We start from the raw sequence: 18,244 nt of genomic DNA, 5'->3' as shown, positions 1-18,244 counted from the left end.
TGGCTGCCCTGGGTCTTAGTTGTGAAAGATGGCATCTTTAGTTGTGGCATGTGGGATTTAGTTCCTTGACCAGAGATTGAATCTGCGCCCCCTGCGTGGGGAGCACAGAGTCTTAGCCATTGGACCACCAGGGAAGCCCCCAACACTACTAACTGATTGTTTGAGACTCTTCTGAGATTTTCATTTTATCATTCATTTTCTTTTGTGGTTGTTGTTCAGTCTCTTGAGTCGTGTCTGACTCTTTCAGACCCCCTGGACTGCAGCACCAGGCTTCACTATCCTGGAGTTAGCTGAAATTCATGTCTGTTGAGTTGGTGATGCAGTCTGACCATCTCATCTTCTACTGCCCTCTTCTCCTTTTGCCTTCAATCCTTCCCATCATCAGGGTCTTTTCCAATGAGTTGGCTCTTTGCATCAGGGTAATAAAGTATTGGAGATTCAGCATTAGCATCAGTCCTTCCAATGAATATTCAGGTTGATTTTCTTTAGGATGGACTGGTTTGATCTCCTTGCTGTCCAAGGAACTCTCAAGAGTCTTCTCCAGCACCACAGTTTGAGAGCATCATTTCTTTGGTGCTCAACCTTCTTTATGCTCCAACTTTCACATCCATACACGAATATTGAAAAGACCACAGTTTTGACTATTCAGACCTTTGTCAGCAAAGTGATGTCTCCGCTTTTTAATATGCCATCTAGGTTAGTTATAGCTTTTCTTCAAAGAAGCAAGCATCTTTTAACTTCATGGCTGCAGTCACCATCAGTTCAGTTCAGTCACTCAGTCTTGTCTGACTCTTTGTGACCCCATGGACTGCAGCATGCCAGGCCTTCCTGTACATCACCAACTCCTGGAGTTTTTTCAAACTCATGTCCATTGAGTCGGTGATGCTGTCCAACCATCTCATCCTCTGTCTTCCCTTTCACCTCACTCCTTCAATCTTTCCCAGCATCGGGGTCTTTTCAAATGAGTCAGTTCTTACCATCAGGTGGCCAAAGTATTGGAGTTTCAGCTTCAGCATCAGTCCTTCCAGTGAATATTCAGGACTGGTTTCCTTTAGGATGGACTGGTTGGATCTCCTTGAAGTCCAAGGGACTCTCAAGAGTCTTCTCCAACACCACAGTTCAGAAGCATAAAGTCTTCAGTGCTCAGCTTTCTTTATAGTCCAAGTCTCACATCCATACATGACTATTGCAAAAACCATAGCTTTGGCTAGACAGACCTTTGTTGGCAAAGTAATGTCTCTGCTTTTTAATATGCTGTCTAGGTTGGTCATAACTTTTCTTCCAGGGAGCAAGTGTCTTTTAATTTCATGGCTGCAATCACCATCTGTAGTGATTTTGGAGCCCAGAAAAATAAAGTCGGTCACTGTTTCCATTGTTTCCCCATCTATTTGCCATGAAGTGATGGGACCAGATGCCATGATCTTGGTTTTCTGCATGTTGAATTTTCAGCCACCTTTTTCACTCTCTTTGACTTTCATCAAGAGGCTCTTTAGTTCTTCTTTGCTTTCTGCCATAAGGGTGGTGTCATCTGCATATCTGAGGTTATTGATATTTCTCCCAGCAATCTTGATTCCAGCTTGTGCTTCCTTCAACCCAGCGTTGTTCCATGTCCAGTTCTAACTGTTGCTTCCTGACCTGCATGCAGATTTCTCAAGATGCAGGTCAGGTGGTCTGGTATTCCCATCTCTTTGCGAATTTTCCACAGTTTATTGTGATCCGCACAGTCAAAGGCTTTGGCATAGTCAATAAAGCAGAAATAGATGTTTTTCTGGAACTCTCTTGCTTTTTCGATGATCCAGTGGATGTTGGCAATTTGATCTCTGGTTCCTCTGCCTTTTCTGAAACCAGCTTGAACATCTGGAAGTTCACAGTTCACGTATTGCTGAAGCCTGGCTTGGAGAATTTTGAGCATTACTTTACTAGTGTGTGAGATGAGTGCAATTGTGTGGTAGTTTGAGTATTCTTTGGCATTGCCTTTCTTTGGGATTGGAATGAAAACTGACCTTTTCCAGTTTCGTGGCCACTGCTGAGTTTTCCAAATTTGTTGGCATATTGAGTGCAGCACTTGCACAGCATCATCTTTTAGGATTTGAAATAGGTCAACTGGAATTCCATCACGTGCACTAGCTTTGTTCATAGTGATGCTTCCTAAGGCCCACTTGACTTCACATTCCAGGATGTCTGGCTCTAGGTGAATGATCATACCTTTGTGATTATCTGGATCGTGAAGATCTTTTTTGTATAGTTCTTCTGTGTATCCACCTCTTCTTAATATCTTCTTCTTTTAGGCCCATACTATTTCTGTCCTTTATTGTACCAGTCTATGCATGAAATGTTTCCTTGGTATCTCTGATTTTCTCGAAGAGATCTCTAGTCTTTCACATTCTATTGTTTTCGTCTATTTCTTTGCACTGATCACTGAAGAAGGCTATCTTATCTCTCCTTGCTATTCTTTGGAACTCTGCATTCACATGGGTATAGCTTTCCTTTTCTCCTTTGCTTTTTGCTTCTCTTCTTTTCACAGCTATTTGTAAGGCCTCCTCAGACGGCTATTTTGCTTTTTTGCATTTCTTTTTCTTGGGAGCGGTCTTGATCACTGCGTCCTGTACAATGTCACAAACCTCCGTCCATAGTTCTTTAGTCACTCTGTCTATCAGATCTAATCCTTTGAATCTATTCCTCACTTCCACTGTATAATCATAAGGGATTTGATTTAGGTCATACCTGAATGGTCAAGTGGTTTTCTCTACTTTCTTCAATTTAAGTCTGCAGTCACCATACACAGTGATTTTGGAACCCAAGAAAAGAAAGTCTGTCACTTTTTCCATTTTACACCCATCTGTTTGCCATGAAATGATGGGACTGGATGCCATGATCTTAGTTTTATGAATGTTGTGTTTTAAGCCAGGTTTTTCACTCTCCACTTTTACTGTCATCCAGGGGCTCTTTAGTTCTTTATTTTCTGTATCTTTAATAAATCGCACACTCCACCACCACACATACATACTAAAGTGTTTCTTCCTTTCTCTCATCCTTCTTAATGCTTTTGTCCCTCTGCCTCTTATTCCCACTCTTATTTGTAACAGTAATACAGTCCCACCTCTTATAGAGACCTTTGGATAAGACAAGGAAAGGGAAAAGGATAAATTTCATATATATTCCAAATTGTTTTGTTGGGCTTGGAGGGGAGGAGGGAAGCATTAGAATTTATTGAGAGAAAAGCATTGATAATCAGATCATTGGTTAAAAACCTTAAGCATAAGAAAGTAGGTGTTAAAAGTTTTAATTGAAGTCAATATAGGTAGGTAGTATGATTTGGGTAGTATGATAGGCGGGTAGTATGATTTAGTAGGTTGTTGGGACTGAAAGAACATCTTTGGATATTCAGGCTATGCTGTTTAGTATCACTTAATAAAAAAAAAATAGGTGCATTTCTTAATTGTATTAATGTACATTTCTTAATCTGTAAATGGTTACTGTAATCAGTTCAGTTTAGTTGCTCAGTTGTGTCTGATTCTTTGGGATCCCATGGCCTGCAGCACGCCAGGCTTCTGTGTCCATCACCAACTCCCAACTCCCGGAGCTTGCTCAAACTCATGTCCATCGAATCGGTGATGCCATCCAACTATCTCATCCTCACTTGTCCCCTTCTCCTCCCACATTCAGTCTTTCCCAGCATCAGGGTCTTTTCAAATGAGTCAGTTCTTCCCATTAGGTGGCCAAAGTATTGGAGTTTCAGCTTCAGCATCAGTCCTTCCAGTGAATATTCAGGACTGATTTCATTTCGGATGGACTGGTTGGATCTCCTTGCAGTCCAAGGGACTCTCAAGAGTCATCTCCAACACCACAGTTCAATAGCATCAATTCCTTGGCTCTCAGCTTGCTTTATAGTCCAACTCTCATATCATACATGACTACTGGAAAAACCATAGCTTTGACTAGTAATACCCAAGGTTTAATTTGAAGGTAGTGTTCATTTCAGAGAAGGCAATGGCACCCCACTCCAGTACTCTTGCCTGGAAAATCCCATGGATGGAGGAGCCCAGTGGGCTGCAGTCCATGGGGTCTCGAAGAGTCAGACACGACTGAGCGACTTCACTTTCACTTTTCACTTTCATGCATTGGAGAAGGAAATGGCAACCCAATCCAGTGTTCTTGCCTGGAGAATCCCAGGAATGGGGGAGCCTGGTGCGCTCCCGTCTGTGGGGTCACACAGAGTCGGACACGACTGAATCGACTTAGCAGCAGCAGCAGTGTTCATTTAACTTTCAGTTTTAAAATAATTCATTATTCAATTTGGAGTTTGATAAGGCATGCCATTCAACATCTTTAAACATTGTGATTCTATTAGATCATCTGTTTATAATATATATCATCACACACACACACAGAGTTAACTCTTAAACAGCATGGCTTGGAACTGTGCAAATCCAGTGATTCAATAAATATGTACTATAGTTCTTTGCTTGCTTAACTGAGGCAGTAGTGGGAGCACTGAGTTAGGGATGCCCATTAGGCACATTAAAAGATGATCTGAAATTCAGTTCAACTCCTGGTTGGAAAAATATATTTAGTAGGTCAATGATAGTAGTTGAAACTGGGCTGAGAATGACTTTTCTAGAGAAGGGAAAGAAAGATTTAAGAATGAAGCCCTGGGGATTATGTACAGGAGGAGAGCTGACAGGAGAAAAGAGTTAGAGAAGATAATAGGCAAAGACTGACTGTTCACACATTTGTTATTTGTGTGTATAAACCGGATCCAGCTCCTGTATTTCACATCCAGGACAGAATGATGTCATTGAAAGCACATCTGTAGTAATTGCCAAATGGAGTAAATCCTAGTTTTTATGTAAGTGTATATATGTTTTTTCCAACATTTTTTCCTTTTCTGTCTTTTTAGTCTGAGTTCATTTGATGTATCTTATCTGGAATAAAGAATTTTTCTAGTAGTAAAAAATGTCCTTAATATAATCAGATGGTAGACTGTGATTTTGCTTTTTCCTTAGCAGAATAATTACCATTGGGAAGAGGCCTCTCAAGAAAAATGAATGAAGAAGCATCTTAGGATTCTCATTTAATTAGCCTTGCCTGGACTATTGGAAGATAGCAGATAAAGATAAATTTGTGTGTTTATCCATAATTTTCACAGGAAAACTCTCTAATTTAAAATTTATAATAATATTATAATTTTATAATAATATAAAATTTTATAAATTTCTTCTATTTCAAAAACACTATTTTGGCATTCACTTAGGATCTGATATTTATATATCATTTTCCTTGGTACTTTTAGATGAAGAGGATGAGAGTTAGATCTGATTTTACATTCTAAGAGGAAAAATAAGCTCCTATGTGTATGTGGGCATTTGCAAATGCTGTGTTTATCTTACACTTTTGGAGAATAAACTCTTCTCATACAGATATGTTATTGGGTAGCTGGACTTACTCAGTTAAATGTCAGGGGAAAAGGGGGAAACCATTTTATTTTACAAGGGACCCTTTCTTGTCATTGATTGATTGATTGATTGCTATGTGGCACAGCTTGCAAGTTCTTAGTTACCCAACAAGGGATTCACTCCGTGCCCCCTGCAGTGGAAGCAGAGTCTTAACCACTGGACCGCCAGGGAATTCCCTCCTGTCTTTTAAAATAGTGAATATGATTTGAACTTCAAGGTAGTCCTTCTATTGCCATATTTTGGGCTCCTAGACTATGTAGATTTACGGTTATACTTTTGACTTTTTATCGTTTTCCTTCATGTTAAGAGGTTGGGAAAAAGGAAAAGTAGATGTTTTAAAATAATAGGGAAGGAGACACCAATCTATTGGTCTCTGGCCCGTAGGAATGTGTTGGTGGCCTCTCAGGCCAGGAGGGCCCATATGGGTGGGGACAGTTGGGGACACAGAGCCTGTGCCTTTGTGGTTGGCGTCTCACCTGCGTGTTTCCTGGGTTACACTGTCACATGGTTAGATGTAGACTCCAATGGAACAGCCTGAAAAAGACCAACAGCCACTGTAGCAGCATCCCTGAGCACCAAGCCACTTAACCTTCCTATGAAAACCGGAGTGGACCATTGGGCAAAGAAGAGGTTGTACCCTTTGACTCCCTGGCAATAAGTGGTCTCTGAAGATGACTAAGATTGTAGTAGGTAAAAATCTAGACAGGTGTCATTTGAAGATACCAACACCAATGGAACAGTAAGCTAAGGATGGTTAAGCACACTTTGCCTTTTATAACCTGGTGATGCCATTTACTTGGTGTACAGGAAGACTGAGTTGGAACACAGTGTTACCACATACCTTTGCAAAACTTTACAAAAAAACCAGGGCATAACATAATATTCTGAAGATTTTTAAGTATTCCGCATGAAGATACATCAGTGCAGCACAGGCTGACAACCCCCATGTTGTCTGCCACTTAGGTGGGCTTTGAGGATCCATAGCCATTGACATCATCAATGTAGTCTCTACCTTCTTCTGCAGGGTAATAGCATTCTTCCAGTTCTACATTAGGGGGTTCAAGCACCCCTTCTTGAAAAGCTGGGGTCCAGTTGTGGCAATCTTTACTTCACCTCACCCTGACAGAGAGGGAACATCGTTTTCTTTCTTAGAACCCTGGGTGCAAGAGGATTTAGAGCCTCTTCATTAAAAAGAAAATGAAAAGAGATAGGGAGCCTAATCTGAGCATGTAGTTAGTTGTTGGTTGTGTACCAGCATAGAAACACCCAAACTTTACTACGTGAGGCTGTCAGAGCTGTGGCCATGAGGCCAGACAAAAGGTAGGCTCACAAGCACCATCTCTTAGGAGTCTGCAGACTCTATGAGACAGCAGTCTTGGGATGCCTTTTATTGTGTGATTATAGAATCATTGGAAGCATCGTGTATTACTCTTGTGGCCTGGGCATTTTCCTGAGAGCTGATTTTACCATAACTGCTTCCCACTTACCAGTGGCTACCACAGCCCCATCCTGATTTCTACTGGGGCCACAACTGAACTAGTAATGCAGGGCAGTTTCATGCAGTGAAATCAATCATAAAAACAGACAGTGGTCTAGACTTCAGCATGAGTCGAGGCACAGAGATATTGAGTATTGGAAGTCAATGAGTGGGTGTTTCAAATGTTACCATTGTAAACACTTTAAGGGCATTTTTATATTAATAGTTTCCCTCTCATTGGAAACTGGGCATCTCTCTGGTGTGACTTGTGGAGCTTTTTCTTCTAAGTGAGACCTTTTCCAGTGGTCTGGAAGCCCACATTCCACATTCCTAGTGTGTAAATTGAGCTCTAAACCTCTTTCTTGTGCTTATTTACTGGTATCCAGTGATTGATGCCTTTGAGACGGTGGGTCCTGGGGCAGGTGGGTCAAGGTCTTGACAGAGTGGGTGGTGTGAGTGTTTTTTGTGTGTAAGCATATGGTAGTGCCTCTGTCCCTTGATGTTCTGCTCTTACTGTGTGCATCTGTGGAGCAGGCCCTTCTGGTTTAGACTGGCAAAAGCACACGAATGGTACCAATTGCAGCTGCTATGAAGCAATCTATGTGTAGGGCCATTGCTTCCCCTTGTTCTTTCCTTTTGCATTAGTTTTGCCATGTCATGTGGAATAATACTAGAAATCTTTTATTTGTTAAAATCACCTATTAATGCTTGTTAGTAAAACTTGTAACTTTTTGCTACTTTTCATGAAAATGATTTCCAATTCTCTTACTCATGATATAAACTCTTGAGAAGTAGCACTCTCTTTTTTGGTGGCATTCTAGTAAACAAGCTATGTTTGTTTAATACAAATTCTATTTAAAGATAGAATAAAAACATTGAGTAAGAGCATGCTGTCTCTTGACTGAAAAATAAATTTTACTGAAGAGCTTTGGCATTTATTTTGGTTATTTAAAAATTTTCCGCCACATTCATTCTCAAATTTTAATTTTGATTAAATGGTGATTGACATCAGTAGTGATGCTCATCTAGTAATATAGGTACTACCTTCTCATTTTTAAACATACCTATAAAGATGTTTATAGTAAATTATACACGTGCTGTGTGTGCTTAGTCGTGTCCAACTCTGCAACCCTGTGGACTGTAGCCCACCAAGCTCCTCTGTCCATGGGATTCTCCAGGCAAGAATACTGGAGTGGGCTGCCATGTCCTCTTCAAGGGTACCATCCCGACCCAGGGCGTAGAATCTGAGTCTCTTGTGTCTCCTGCATTGGCAGCCAGGTTCTTTACTACTAGCACTTCCTGGGAAGCCCAGCAAATTATACATACATGTATGGAATAAGGAAAGCAATTGAACAGTAACTGCACAAATGTACATTATTTCTTTGAGTTTGTAGTGATGGAAAAGATACAGGGATATAGTTTTTCCTATTTTTTTTATGGTTAGTATATAATTGTAGTGTTTATTTGTGTGTGTGAGAGGAAAAGAAAATAAGATTTCTTGATTTACTTTGTATGTGTATTATTCTTTTCCATCTAGGAGGAGTCTATATTTAGGACGAAGTAATCCCAGGAAAGGAAGAACAGCAGATCAAGATGTGTAGCTCTGTGGCTGCCAAGTTGTGGTTCTTGACAGATCGTCGAATCAGGGAAGATTATCCCCAAAAAGAGATCTTACGAGCGTTAAAGGCCAAATGTTGTGAGGAGGAACTGGACTTTAGGGCTGTGGTGATGGATGAGTTGGTGCTAACAGTTGAACAAGGAAACCTGGGTAAGTCTATAGTTAAGTAACAGTTTGGATTTTTACCTAGAATTTGGTGATTCTTTTTGTTTTAGGAATAATTAGGTCAAAGGATCTGATAATAGGCTTTATTATTACTGAGTATCATCTAGTCTAAAAATCTAGTATATCTTACAGAAGAAATGAAAACAGCAGTATTTATTAAATCCCTCATTATATTATTTATTAAATAGTTGTGAGGGAAGTTAAAGATAACCTCCTACTTTTTCCCCATTATTATTGTCCTCTAGTTTTTTAAAAGCCTTGTTTTTAAGATGCCTCTAAAGGAATCTGTACTCCAGTCAGGGGTCTGTCTAGTAAATTAATCAAAATCCATGTGCGATTATTCTTTTCTTTTTTCTTTAGCAAATACTTTATATGTATAGTGTAAAATATTAATAGTATTTTTAGTGAATAAAAGTGTCTTAACTGATGAGTTTTTAAAAAAATATTTCTAATAGTTCATATTGTTTTCGGATTACAAGGGGAGGATATTTTGGAAATGTGTTGGAAATTCTTTGGGACTATCTTTCAGGACATCTTTCCTTTGGAAAAGTTAGGATTTGTTACAGCTAAATTGGTCACCTCTGTTAGGGAAAGGTGGTTACTGGTGGTGCTAGTGGTGAAGAATCTACTTGCCAATGCAGGAGATGCAGGAGAAGTGGTTTCAGTCCCTCGGTTGGGAATATCCCCTGAAGGAGGAAATGGCACCCAAGTCCAGTATTCTTGCCTGGCGAGTTACAGTCCATGGGGCCACAAAGAGTCCAGTTTGACTGAGCAACTGAGCTCGCACAATAGTAAAGCAAAGTACAGGTCTGCTATTGTAGGGTAGTTTCATTCATGAGCTAGTTAATAATAGATCCAGAATCTTGCCTGATTTATACCATGATCTCTTGGGTTTAAATAAGTAGAATCTTTTAGCAATCACTGTCTCTTTATCTCAGTCCTCTTAACATTTTTTATTGCATTCTCATTATCTTTCGGCAGTTATTGTTTCTGTACAAATAACTGCATTAGAAATATTTCTAAATTATTTCACTTGAATTAATAAGTAGTTACTACCTTTATAAGAAAAATGCATACCATGTTATTTTCAGTCCAGTTTTTTTTTTTAATACATGTGCCCAGTTCCAGCACCTTACACAGATTCAGAAAAATCTGGGGTAGAGCGTGTGTTATTCGTTCATTAAATATTGAGTACCCACTTTGTGCTAGTTAATTGGTATGGCATGTAAAATTAGACATTAACATTCATCAGTTGATCACACAAATAAATGTAAAATTATTATGAAAGGAATTGGATGTCACTGCACCCTCCTGTACCTATAACAGATAGATTTCTCTTGAAATCTTTTATCTAGTATCTGTTACATGCTTTTACAACTTTATAATTGTAAGGCCCATACAACTGTTGTTGAAAATAAAAACTCAAGATACTTTATGTTAGAAGCATGTTCTTGAAGTCTGAGTGAGAAGAGATCTCAAGGACAGTGTGGTATTTAGCTCACTAAACACAACTTCCACAGGGTTCTGGTGTATGTTTCTGTGTTTTAAAGGTTGAAATACTAAAGGCTGCATTTCCAAGAGTCCCCTGTGTTCCTCATGTGACCTAGCTTCTGTCAAATAGGCACATTACAGAAAGATTTGGGAGGTTAGAAGATCACTATTTTTCAGAAGTTTCATAGGTTGGAAACCATTGTGCTTGGTTTTTTCTTAGGTGCCTAATGGACATTTTTACTTTGTTCTCAACTGTTTCCATGCCAGTCTGTCAAAACCGAATCCATGTTTTCCCCCTAAAACAGTCTTCTTATTTCAGTTTTTCTGTCTCTCTAACATTGCCTTTTGGCCTTTTAATCCATTCTTAAGAGCCATTTATACCACAAAATATTGTTGCTTTTTCCTTCTAAGCCACAACTATTCTAACTTCAACTTTTCACTGTCCTGGATCAGGGTCTTAGGGCCCAACATTTTCATGACACAACAGCCCCATATCTCTTTTTCACAGTCTTTCCTCTCCAGCCCTCTGTCATTCACAAATACTACCTTTATCATCTTAACGTGATAAAACCTTGAGAAACTCTTGTTTCCTTATAACATTGAATCTAATTTTATATTAAAGACTTCATTGATGTACATCATATGAATCCAGGAATTCCTAGTTGGTTGTTTTTTTTTTCACATTTTGAATATTTTTTAATTATTTAAATCTCGTACCATCTATAAGGAAGGTAATAGTATCATTTTATAGATGAGGAAACAGATGAGGAATTAAGTGGAGAAATAATAACTTAAAAAAAGAAATAATAATAAACACTATTTATATACCTTTATTGAGAGATTTGTTTTTGCATACTACTTTGAGTTAACTGACAAATGTCCTGTCTTTTCACTTTGCAGCTCATAAACTCATTCAGTGTTTGCTTTTCTGTGAATGCGTCTTTTTTGAATTAGAATTTTGCTGGGAGTCTTAGTTGGCAGTTTTTTCTTTTAGCAGTTGGAAGATACTAACTTCCTATCTTCTGGCCTCCAAAGTTTCTGATGAGAAATCTGCCAGTGATTTTATTGAGGATCCATAGAATGTGGTGATTTGCTTCTCTCTCTCTTTTTTCAAAATTTTCTTTGTCTTTTGAAAGATTGATTATAGTGCATTTCACCATGTGTCTGTCAAAAGGTGGAGATTGTTGAGCTTCTTGAATGTTTATATTCATGTCTTTCATCCAATTTGAGAAGTTTTCAGCCGCTATTTTTTCAAATATGATCCTCCCCACAGTCTTCCTGGGAGTCCAACAATGCATAAGTTTACTGATTGTTCTGTCTGCTCAAATCCACTTTGAATTCCTTTATGTCAATTTCATTTCTGTTATTGTTCTTTTCAGCTCCAGAATTACTTATTGGTTTCTTTTTATGTGTTCTGTCTGCTGATATTAACATTTTGTTCACACATTGTTTCCTTGCCTTTTTTCATTCTTTGAGTATCTTTAAGTAGTTTCCCCCCTTAAAAAATTTTTTTTATTAGGTATGCTGCTGCTGCTAAGTTGCTTCAGTCGTGTCTGAGTCCATAGACGGCAGCCCACCAGGCTCCGCCATCCCTGGGGTTCTCCAGGCAAGAACAGTGGAGTGGGTTGCCATTTCCTTCTCTAGTGCATGAAAGTGAAAAGTGAAAGTAAAGTCGCTCAGTTGTATCTGACTCTTAGCAACCCCATGGACTGCAGCCTACCAGGCTCCTCCGTCCATGGGATTTTCATAGTTGATTTATAATGTTGTGTTAGTTTCAGGTATACAGCAAAGTGAATCAGTTATATATAAATATATCTGCTCCAAATTTATCTCCACCGCCCCCCATAGTTTCTTTTAATGTCATTGTCATGCTCAGTTACTCAGTCATGTCCAACTCTTTGTAACCCCATGGGCTGTAGCCTGCCTGACTCCTCTGTCCATGGGATTCTCCAGGCAAGAATACTGGAGTGAGTTGCCATGCCCTCCTCTAGGGAATCTTCTTGACCCAGAGATCAAACCCAAGTCTTTTATGTCTCCTGCATTGACAAGTGAGTTCTTTACCACTAGCACTACCTGGGAAGCCCAGTGGAGGGAATGGTATAACAAAAAGTACTATGGCCTCTTTGTCTGCACCTCTGTGATCAGAAGCTGCATCCAGCCATCAGAGCAGAGATCCCAGATATTTTGAGGGCAGGTCATTGTACCCACCCTGACTCCTGCAGGGTGTATCAGCTGCTCCAGAACCAAGTGCACAGTATGGCTAGAGAATGGGGGATGAGTAGTTGCTGCTGTTCTGAAATTGATCAAAATTTAACTGCGTTTATGATCCCAGTCTTTTTCTGAAAGTTGTGGTCCTTCAGCAAATTGACGAGGGGTTGTCTAGATGACGAGACAGAGTCCTGATGCTTCCTCCTCCTTCATCTTCCCAGAATCCTCTCTATACTTATTTTTGATTGAGGTGTATCTTCTTGTTTTGTTGTTTTATATTTTGGGAACAAGTATCTTATAGGATTATGTGTACCATGAATATCTTTTATCTGTGGCTTGCTTTTTTCACTCTGTTAATGACGTCTTCTGGTCAGTAAAAGTTTCAAATTAAGTACAGTTTATATTTTTCCTTTTTTGATTAGTGCCTTTTGTGTTGCAGTTAAGAAAATTGTGGGTGCCCAAGCGTCTTTATTTTATAATACATGCTGAAAATCTATTTGATAAAACACAGTATTATTAGGTGAAATTATTGTTAAGAAAAGGGCATTATATATAGTGTGGTACCATTTTCTAAGGATATGTGAGTGTTAACTTTTGCTGGTTTAAGAAATAATTAATAAAAGGATAAACTATAATTTTCTAAGTATGGGCTTCCAAGGTGGCTCAGTGGTAAAAAATCCGCCTGCCAATGCAGGATATGCGGGTTTGATCCCTGGGTCAGGAAGATCCCCTGGAGAAGGAAATGGCAACCTACCCCAGTACTCTTGCCTGGAAAATCCCATGAAGAGAGGAGTCTGGTGGACTGTAGTTCATAGAATCACAAAGAGTTGGATGTGACTTAGAGATTAAACAACAAGAACAACGATGATTACCTTTAGGGAAAGGAAAAGGATCAAGAGGACAGGGATGAGCAAGACTACTCTGACAAGTTTGGGCATGTATTGATAATTGTTGAAACCAGGTGATAGTACATTGGATTTATTATATTTTTATTTTCTATGTAGAATTTTCCTTAATAAAAAGTTGAAATGTTGGACCTGATGAAAGTTTGTTTGACTCAAGGATAGAAGGAGTAATTTTGGAATTTAGTTATTTTTGGTGTGGCACCTTGTTGAGTTTATAGGTTGTTGTTCTTGCTTCCTGGATTCCCAGAATGGCCCTGGTGTTTTTTTTTACCCTGGTTTTTACATCATTTTTTTTTTTTTTCCCAATTCTGTGCATGATCCTATATACATCCATTATTATTTTTCCTGCTCAAGTTAACTAGAGATATTTTAATTGCTTACAAATCAAATAAACTTCCCCAATACAAAAATTAATTCCAGAGAGCATGTTGCCAACAATAGACCTTCAGAGACTTGGTTACTTGCCATAGATAGGGCAGAAATCAATTAAGACTACCTTTCCAGAATGGGATTCTAATAACCCAAGGCACACAGTGATGAAACTGGAGATTAAGTAATTACTTTTATTCACTTGGAACCATGGCCTCTTGATAAAAGGAGAGTGAAAAAGTTGGCTTAAAACATGCAGAAAACCAAGATCTTGGCATCCGGTCCCGTCACTTCATGGCAAATAGATGGGGAAGCAATGGAATCAGTGACAGACTTTATCTTTTTTGGGCTCCAAAATCACTGCAGATGGTGACTCTAGCCATGAAATTTAAAAACGCCTGCTCCTTGGAAGAAACGTTACGACCAACCTAGACAGCATATTAAAAAGCAGAGACATTACTTGGCCATCAAAGGTCCGTCTAGTCAAAGCTGTGGTTTTTCCAGTAGTCGTGTATGGATGTGAGAGTTGGACTATTAAGGGAGCTGAGCGCCGAAGAATTTATGCTATTGAACTGTGGTGTTGGAGAAGACTCTTGAAAGTCCCTTGGACTGCAAGGAGAACAAACCAGTCAATCTTAAGGAAATCAGTCCTGAACATTCACTGGAAGGACTGATGTTGAAGGTGAAACTCCAATATTTTGGCCACCTGATGCGAAGAGCTGACTCATTTGAAAAGACCCTGATGCTGGGAAAGATTGAAGGCAGAAGGAGAAGGGGATGACAGAGGATGAGATGGTTAGATGGCATCACTTACTCAATGGACATGAGTTTGAGTCAACTCCGGGAGTTGGTGATGGACAGGGAAGCCTGGTGTGCTGCAGTCCATGGGGTCACAAAGAGTCGGACACGACTGAATGACTGAACGAAACTGATTCAAGTGTCTGTTGAAGATAAACCTTTGCAGTCTGTTAGATACTGCTGCAGAAAACTTTCAGTTTAAAAATTATATTTCTTTTTACAAACACATTAGTTTTCTAGGAACCTACTTTTATCTTGGCCATTCTTTTCTTTAGATTTTTAGTTATTGTTAGTTACTCAGTCGTGTCCGACTCTCTGCAACCCCATGAACTGTAGCCCAACAGGTTCCTCCGTCCCTCGAATTCTCCAGGCAGGAGTTGGAGTGGGTAGCCATTTCCTTCAGGGGATCCTCCCAACCCCAGGGATCAAACCCAGGACTTCTGCATCGCAGGCAGATTCTTTACTGTCTGAGCCGCCAGAGAAGCCCCCCAAAAAGCCTGTTTCTGCCTGGCTTCAAATTGAGGACCTTTTAGGTGTGAGGTGAATGTGATAACCACTCCATTATGGAAGCACAGTTATTTTGCTGAACCTCGCCACATGCTGGACCTTAGCTCCCTGACCAGGGAATTTGCTTTTAGTTCATTAATTTCTGTTCTTCCTTTTTCTTAGATGTTAATGATTTGATTTACCTCTGGTGTTTTAGTTATTTACATCTTGTTTTAGGCAGTATGTCTTCAGACATTACGTAAAACACATGCTCTGTGTCTTAAAAAATGGTGAGAGGAATTTCTCTGGTGGTTCAGTGGTTAAAACTCCAGTGCATGGGGCAAAAGTTTGATCCTTGTTTGGAGAACTGAGTAAGATTCCACATGCTGAGTTGTGTGTCCCGCGCCTTCCATGGTGAGACAAGTTCAAATTTCAATATAATAATAATGAGTATCTACTATATTCCAGATAGTGCTGGGGGATATAGCTTTGAACAAGGTAGTATTTCTTACTCTAATGGAAATTTCTTGTTATTTTGACTCTCAGTCTCCTTTGTGCAAAAGAGGAAGATGGATAGCAGAGATGATTAAAAATTATTAAGTGCTTATTATTTGCCGGGCACTTCCAAACTAATGTTAACAAAGTTAATTCTCATCACAACTTTATAAAGGAATTACTTCTACTATTCTTATTTTAAAGAACCTGTGGCACAGAGAGGTTCAGTAACTAGCCTGGAGTTACACAGTGGAGAAACAGTAGAGCTTGGATTTGAATCAGATATGGGGTCGTTGTTGCAATAGGTCTGTTCACTTTCTGTGTTTGCCTTTGCTGTCCTTTCATTATCTACCTTTGATAATGAATGAAGAACCTTAATTTACTTACCCTGTTGGTTTCTTCAGAGTTTTCTGTATTCGGTGAGTTTAACACTGTTTCCTTCTTTGTAATTTATTATTCTATAGCTTTAAATTTTATTTAAGGTTATATAAATATATATTTATATTTTGAATTTTACATAAAAAAGTTCTAGATATCATGTAGTTATGTCACCTGCTCTACTTTGCCAAAGTAGGTTGGAACAGACTTATATAGTTGACTTTAACCTGGGGCTGTTAAAAAGTTTACTCTTTTTCAAAGTAGAAAGTGAGACTTGACATTTAAAGGACACCACAAAGATACCTTGCTTCCCCTCTCGCCTTGTCATTACTACTCTGTTGCTGGAAAACTGCAGTAAATTTTTATGACTGGCTTCATTAATAATGACTAAAATGATACACTTCCCCACTTTTCTTTTCTCTCCATATATATCTTTAACTATTTCAGAGTAGATTGCTATCTTATGGGGGGAAGAAAATGTATAGAGATAGTATTTCATACTTGGATAATAGTAAGGGAAAAAATTTCATAAAACTTTTCATGCTAAATGAGAAAAATATATTTATATCTTTTTGCTTCCAATACTGAGACCTTATGCATCAAGTATTAAGTAAACCAAGTTTGCTTGGGAGCTGAATACAAAAGGGGATAATCAAGTTCCCAAGATATATTACTAGTAACAATTAACACATGTGCCATCAGGCTACCTCATCCTACCACTGTAAACTATAGAAAAGGTAAAGAGAATGTACTCTTAACATGCTGAGCTCAAATACCAGCATTTATAAAATGTAAGGAGTTTAATTAGAAGTATTTAGTGGCATCACATTTTTCGGTGTTTGTTGTATCTTACCTCCTTTTGGGGATAGAGTTGGTTATCTTCACTCCAGATTCTATAGTTTTTAAAGGCACTTAGAGCAGAAGCTAGCCAGTCATTGCCTTCAATAAAAGATGTCTTTAAAATTAACAGTCATAATCTGAATGCTTGTTTGTTTGCTTTCTACTTTCCTCATCTCTTTCTCCTTTCTCTCTCTCCCTCTCCCTTTTTTTCAGACACATGACTGTCAGCAGTGCTCAGTGATAATGAGGCACACTTTTAAAGTAGTCCCCTTTTGTTTCTTTCTGGACCACTGATGAGGGACCTGGGAAAGAAATGTTACTGGTTCCTAGTCATTCTCCAAAGAGGACATCTTTGGAGAAAATTTGTTTTTGCTATCTGGGATTAAAAGTGAGACAAGTCTTAGAAACAAATTTGAGGGGGAAAAGGATTGCTGAGGATATTAAAGAGGGATGGTTTGATAGGAAACATAAAATTTATTTTGATGGGAAGCAGGTGAGCAGATAGGAAACACATATATATTCTCAAAAGAATGGATTCTTACATTATGCCTGGTTTTTTGATACTTGATAATTTCTAGATGTGTGAGTTATAACCCAGCCTTAATAAAGACTTTTTAAGTATTTTGTATAACTCTTGAGAATTGTTTGACCCTTGGTACTACAGATTTTCATTACTAATCGCCCTATTCTCAAAATTTGGGCAATTGTTTCTTTCTACATTTTTGGGACCTGTGGGACAAATAAGCCAGTGATTTTTTATTTTTTATTTTTTTCCTTTAAGTTTAAGAAGACCTTTCTGATGTGGAGATAGACCTACATTTATGATGGGCAGCAGTCCAATGTGACCAAAGCCCTCTTGCTGCAGTCTTTTTTTTTTTAATGTCCTATTTAAAATAATGAAAAATAGATTTACAATGAGTTGAGTATTTTAAAGCATTTAGAATTATGTGGTCTTTTTTTTTTTTTTTTAAGATTTTACATGTGGTGAATTTAATAGCTTTGTCAGTTAAGTAATGGATTAGTATTCTAGATTACTGACCTAAACAACTGAATGTGAATTTAGCAGGGTGTAGGGAGTGCTCAGAAGTTATGACTCTGTTATCCTGCCTACTTGCTATTTCCAGGTAGAACTCACAGCCTGAAAAAGAATATGTTAGATTTCTGGTCCAAAATTTGTTTTCGACTACCCCTTCCATTCATGGAAGCCCTTTCAGGCTGTCTAGTGTTGTCATAATTCATCTGTCTTAAATCTTTGAGTGCTTCCTTGATTTTTGGCACAGAGATTATGTGGCTTTTAAATCATGTACAAATAGCACCTTCACTTCCAGTTAAAATACTTAGTTATGTCAGCTTTAAAAGATTCCTGAAATCCTGATGAATACTCTTGAACTCTAAAGGATGGAAGAAAAAGAAATGCCAGTCAGCAGGGAGCCTATCAGTTGTCTGTTTCTTATTCCCTGAGGATAAAAACACTTGATCATGTAGCCAAACTAGACTCAAAAAGCACAGGTGTAGTGAGATTTCCCACTTAATTACTGGCAAGGAGATTAATATCCCA

General features: G+C 38.7%; 1 protein-coding gene across 6 annotated transcripts in view; it reads left to right on the top strand.

Annotated features, from left to right (window-relative positions):
- Positions 1-18,244, top strand: part of RIMKLB (ribosomal modification protein rimK like family member B) — a 47,674-nt gene that overhangs the window by 8,018 nt on the left and 21,412 nt on the right. For all 6 annotated transcript variants that reach the window (XM_061417979.1, XM_061417977.1, XM_061417976.1 and 3 more), the window contains exon 2: positions 8,471-8,701. In XM_061417979.1, coding sequence (XP_061273963.1) covers positions 8,527-8,701 — 175 coding nt within the window. In that variant the 5' untranslated portion in view covers positions 8,471-8,526. The remainder of the gene's footprint in view (positions 1-8,470; positions 8,702-18,244) is intronic.

Source organism: Bos javanicus, chromosome 5 (assembly GCF_032452875.1).
Source record: "Bos javanicus breed banteng chromosome 5, ARS-OSU_banteng_1.0, whole genome shotgun sequence".
Lineage (NCBI taxonomy): Eukaryota > Metazoa > Chordata > Mammalia > Artiodactyla > Bovidae > Bos > Bos javanicus.
The sequence above is the reverse complement of the archived record's forward strand: the minus strand, read 5'-3'. Positions and strand labels throughout refer to the sequence as shown.